This window comes from Lactuca saligna, chromosome 7 (genome assembly GCF_052625555.1).
Source record: "Lactuca saligna cultivar CGN05327 chromosome 7, ASM5262555v1, whole genome shotgun sequence".
Taxonomy (NCBI): domain Eukaryota; kingdom Viridiplantae; phylum Streptophyta; class Magnoliopsida; order Asterales; family Asteraceae; genus Lactuca; species Lactuca saligna.
Window position 1 is genome coordinate 8,327,172 of NC_136423.1, and position 6,138 is coordinate 8,333,309.

Sequence of the window (6,138 nt, forward strand, 5' to 3'; positions counted from 1 at the left end):
ATCTTACAAATGAATCATCTAGTGATTCATTTATTTTGTTCGTCAAAAAAATATGTAGAAAAAAAACTTCTTACCTTGCTACCAAAAAAAATTTCTTACCGGATCTATATCCTATATATATATATATATATATATATATATATATATATATATTTTTTGTAGGACACTTACTACAGGGACTAACATGTCAACTTAAAGATACTACAAGGAGTTAAATGTAAATTACCGGTTTTAAAAAGCAGGAACTGTGTCTATACTTGCCTACAACATTTATTGGGAATGTTAATGTATATTAAAGAAACTACAAGGGCTTAAGTGCACATTAATGAAAGAACTTGAACTTTAACCTTTTGGCCCAAAATCTTTACATGCATATACATGTTGTACAGTACAAACAACAAACGAAACCCACGATGTTGACGTTGGGGTGCAAGTTAACTCTTGGTCAAACATGCAATGTTCTCAAGACAAAACCAGTGAAATGTACAAGTTCCAATTCGTAATGTACAAGATTCGATATAAAGGTTATTCTGCATTAATAAATTTAAGCTCTGGGTAAAGGATTTCGCCATTAATTACATGTCTTTTAATAAAGCTGTAACAGTAGCAGATTAACAAAATTTTGGTGAAGACTCTGGAATTAGAGTCGGAAATTTGTTAAATTTGAAGCTAAAATTAGAATCCCATTTGACTATTTGTCCATAAGATTCATAAAAACAAAAACTTTACCTTTAATGCGATATTTCCATTAATGGGGTTATGACAAATTCACCATTGGAAACCACAGAGACCTCAATTTGACTCATTTCATCATCTTCTTCATCAATGGGAGCAGGGAGATTAAGATCAATCAGATTAATGCTCTGTTTTGCAACTGGTTTAGCGGCAGCCATGGAAGCAGATGAAGCTGTAACATGTGATCTTTTGTGACCGCCGAGAGCTTGGCCGGAAGCAAACACTTTGAAACACACAGGGCATTCATGGATTTTATCTTCCATGGCAACATTTTGTGTTTGATGATTGTTGTCATGATGACTCTGTTTGATTTTTTTATGACTTGCTCTGTGCCCACCAAGTGCTTGATACGATCGGAAAACTTTGTTACATGTCTCGCATCTGTACTTCGCCCTCGTCGGAGTTCGTTTCACGTTAATAATATCTCTATCGGATTCCGATTCGTTGTCTGATTCTTCATGCTCTCGATCTTCTTCTTCATCTGTCCATTTGTCTCTTGATAACATCATTAAACAGTAGGCTACATCTTCTTCCGGTGAAGTATCGGAGATTGAACTTACCGGCTCTGGGGTTGACGATTCGGCTGTCTTCGTACACGGTTTAAAGATCTTTGATTTCTTCAGATATTGCCATTGATTCTGATTTTTGTTACGAGTAAGTTCATGAAAATGCTGTTGATCACCCAACCATGAAGTCTCCTGTCTCCGAATCCGTTTTGATCGTCTTCGGACAGTTGCTTTTTTTGAAGTCTCCGTTTCGCTCTCCCTGTCCTGCACTGAACCACCACCAACTACACCGCCACCGCCTGCGGCGGCGGCGGTGGTGAGTGTAACAGTAAGTGCTCCGGGGAATGCAAATTCTGGATCGTCTAACTGTAAACTCTTCTTAGGATTCTCCCTCAACCCATAAAGATTGTCATCCCCGTCGTCCTCATCTTCCTCCGACGATGAAAATGGCGGCGAGGATGGTGGTGGTGGTTTGGGAGTTACATTGAGATTGACCATGTGAGATCTCATATGGCCGCCCAAAGCTCTTCCATTTGCAAAGCTCTTTAAGCAGAGCTTGCAGTTGTGTTTCTCCATTGTTTCCGTTTCTCTCTCTACAAGGATACGTTTCTCACTCTAAAAAGTATATGTGGTTTATGGGTTTGTATGAAGTTTAAGTAAAGAGAGTGTGTTGAAACTTAAAGGAGTAGGTGACAAGCATCCCTTTACCAAGAGTAATTTACAAAACTACAAAAAACCATTAATTAAACAAAGAGTAAACTTCAGTTTTGATCCCTTTAATTGACACTAATTTCAAGTTTTGGTCTAAAATTTTAAAAATTGATGTGGTTAGTTTTTATGATTCTATTTTTGTTCACAGTTGGTCCTTATAGTTTTATTTATTGCAGGTTAGCCTTTCGACTGTAAAATCTTTACTATTATTCAACTATTACATTTGTTGCAGTAAAAAATAGTAAAAAGTAAAATTATTACCGAACTGAAAAACAAAACACTAACTTAATATTGTATACCCTTCTCCTACCACCAATTCAATCCTTGCGAACTCCCCTTGTGATATTATATTTTGTAAGAAAAACAAATATAATATATTTGTAAACTACTTTTATATATATATATATATATATATATATATGTATATATATATATATATATCCCAAACATGATTCAAACTATCGACCTCAATAAATGAGGACAACACTTAATATTATTGAGATAGAACGTAACACTCCTCAAATTTGAGCTAGACATTTAAAGTATAGTTGTAGTAATTATACATTTTATTGAATGGTTAAAATTATTAATTAAAATAATTTTTTCGTATGACTTATGAGATAATAAATAATTATCATATAAATAATTATCGTATATACATTGAATAGACAAATATTAGGAATATAAATTATTTGTAGAAAACCTTAACATAAAATTTATCGTTAAACGATAAATTAAAGATTAAAGTTAAATGATTGTTTCGGATAAGAACTTGTCGATATAAAGAAAAACAAAAATCTAACTTTGTAAGAGAAAATTATGATTTATCTAAGTTTCACATTCAAACCGATACGACAAGATGCGTCATAAAAAGTGAATCGGAGATGGGTTGTTTTTTAGCCAAAGTGATGTAAATGAAATCCGTAGTGATCATCATTAGGAACTCGTTGATATAAAGAACGTCAAAATTTGACTTTTTAAGAGGAAGCTAAGATTTTTATAAGTTTCGAGTGCGACATAATACACAAGTATGCGATACATAAATCGAAATTTAAAACGGTTGATTGTTACCCAAAATAATGTAAATGAAAGTTAAAGATCACGTAAATACGAATCCATCGATAAAAAGACAGTCAAAAACGGAGTTTGTATGCAATGTATATAAGCGAAACTTGGTCCTTAAGTTTCAAAACACACGCAAAATCTGTTCAAATTGTCAAAATTGAAAAAGGATGACAATTAGCAGACGAAGTCAAAATAAAAGTTGTAGTACTTATCGATACAAAACTAATGATATAAAGAAAATCGAAAACGAAATTCATATGAAGAAGTTATGAATTTCGTAGCGTTAATTATAGTCCAAGCCCCATTGAACTAAATCACGAAAAATAAAGTGAAAATTAGCCAATGAAGTGTAAATGGAAGTTGATGTCTATGAAATTATGAATCTGTCAATATAGGGAACATCGATAACAGAACGTGGTCCATACTCTTCGAACGCGGCGAATTCGATATATATATATATATATATATATATATATATATATATATATATATATATATATATATATATATATATATATGTAAGTCCCCAATATGTTTGTGTATCAATCAGATCCGTTTGATGGTACAGAATCCCAATCAAACGGATGATGACAGATCAAAATAAAAGAGAAGGAGAAGAAAAATAATTTGAATCTATGATGTATTCAAAGATATGAGTGATGCTCCATACATATTAAATTCTCTCACACACACTAATCTTCTATCTAGTTTCTCTCTCTACAAAATGCTCTCCTTCTCTAGCCCCCCTTTCTCTCAAGCACTCCTCACCCTATATATATGAGACAGATGACCGTACACTGGTTTACGGCCGTAAACTTGTGTACGGTCGTACATACAACCGTAAACACATATATAGCCGTAAACATTGAGATGTTTACGGTCCTAGACATAAAAATACATTTTCCTATAAAAGCAAAATATAAACCATAATTTTTACCCAACAATCTCCCCCTTGGTTTATAGCTTTCTTTGCTAATTGACTCAACAATCTCCCCTTAAAAGGGTAGCTGGCTTTTCTTGTTAATCTTCATTGGGAGCTTGGCTTCAACATTAATCTTCAATAAATGACTTCATCTTGAGCAGTTGGGATTTTCTGCAGAATTTGACATTAAGCGCACATTGGGTGAGGAGGCTTCTTGTACTGATTCTTGAAAGATAGCGCTTTCAGCTTGAGAATCTTCAGAGAGAATATCAGAGAGAATGAATCTTCTGGATCACATCAGCAGGTTTATAGATAGTAGCATATTGATTGAGGAGGCTTCAATGCAATCCGTCACATAATCTTCAATTACAGCTTCACCTTGCTTATGGGGTTGACAAATTGGATGTTAAAAGAATAATCTTCATTTGTTATTCCTTCGAATGAGAATTCTTCGATGATCACGGATGAAGCTTCGGCTTAGAAAATCTCAATACAGTCTCCATGAGTCTCATCTACACATGAATTCACTTCTCAAGACAAAACAAAACTAAAAGAAAACTTAAAACAAATTTTTTGGATTTTTCATATTTTCTGAACAAGAAATAAAACAGAAATAACACTGTTTTTGGATTTTTAATTTTCTGATTTTTGTTGGATTTTTAAATTTTCTTATTTTTGTTTGTTTGTTTGTTTGTTTTAATTCTCCCCCTAAATTTGTGCATAGAGGAAAAGTATGAACAAATTTAATAAAAACAAAAATATTTGGGATCAAAGTTGTCAGACAATCTTAACTTTGTTTATCAGTACCTTCACTTTTATGAATAGATCTGATCAATTGCCAGTATTGTGGTCCACTTAAACACGAAGAATATTGACAAACTTTTTCAAATATACCATTTAGCCGACGACGACCACGGATATTATTGTCCACTTAAATTAAGTAGCGAGATCTATAGACAACCTCTAAATGGTTCAAGTTTAGTTGCACTAGAACATGTTCCCCACTTCCCGATATACCATGATTATCAAGAACTTCCAAAGAACTCATTACTTTAGGTGAGTAAACAATTACTGAGGGGGGAAGAGAAATTTAGAGATAGATGCATATGTTGTGTCCCAGGTCGGATCTCTTTCAATCACGTAGAGGGGACAACATATAACTAACAGAGATAGAGAGATTGAGAGGTAGAATGTTGCATATGTTGTGTCCCAGGTCGGATCTTCCGATCATGCAGAGGGGACAACATATGGATAACAAATAGAAAGAATTTCATAGATAAGGAGGTGCGTAGAATTAGAGTTGCATATGTTGCAATCTAGGTCGGATCTCTTCCAATCATGTAGAGGAAGCAACATTTGACTGACAGATAGAAAGCAAGAAAATAATTTCTATAGACCTATTTTATCAGAACCCCATTCGCCCTATCAGAACCAGAATTAAGGACATAAGTCCGTACATCAAGGAAAAGTTAAGCCACAATTCTAGATGCGTATTAATTTAGTGTATCCTGTAGGTTCCCATGTTTATCTTACTGCTCAATCTACTCGAGCGTCGTATGGTCAGTCCAAACAATCCTACCTAAATCAACACTGTCAAATCCTTCGTGCCTACCAACACATTGATCACAGAGTCTAGACAATTCAGATTCAGTCCTTTACACATGTTTTAGACTGCCTGATATCACTTTCTTGATATCATTTCCCAAACAATACCTACCAAAGAAAAACTATAAGAAAGAAAATAATTGTCTTTAAAACAAAACAGTGTAAGATAAACTCAGGAGTATTGAGAAGAAAAATCAAACCATAAGTCACCGATTGAATTTGCATCCAGAAGGTCTGAGAACAACACAAATAATCTCAGAACATATCCGAAAATTCTTCATGTCATTAATCACAAACCCTATGTGATCCTATCATTTCTTCCTTTCTTTCCTTTCTTTCCTTTCCCACAAAGGACACATACTCTCGAACAAAATTCCGAATGTTATACAGTTGAGAGATGTCCCTTATCATGTGCTTGGAACAGCCACTACCAATAAACTGAAGTCTGATGATATGCCTCCATAGCTGCTCCGACACAAAGCAGATCAGTTGGTCTTTGGAACCTAGTCTACTTTAAAACTGGGTCAACCTTTGTCATCTTTGCAAGGTAACCTCTCCCATGATATATCCTGTTTATCACAAACATAGGATGAA

General features: G+C 34.2%; 1 protein-coding gene across 1 annotated transcript; it reads right to left on the reverse strand.

The window, feature by feature from the left end:
* Positions 1-260: 260 nt before the first annotated feature.
* On the reverse strand, positions 261-1,897 carry LOC145005208 (zinc finger protein ZAT9-like). The gene has a single exon (XM_078964266.1). It carries the CDS (start codon positions 1,815-1,817, stop codon positions 732-734), a length of 1,086 nt encoding a protein of 361 aa, XP_078820392.1. The 5' UTR covers positions 1,818-1,897; the 3' UTR covers positions 261-731.
* Between the last annotated feature and the right edge of the window lie 4,241 nt (positions 1,898-6,138).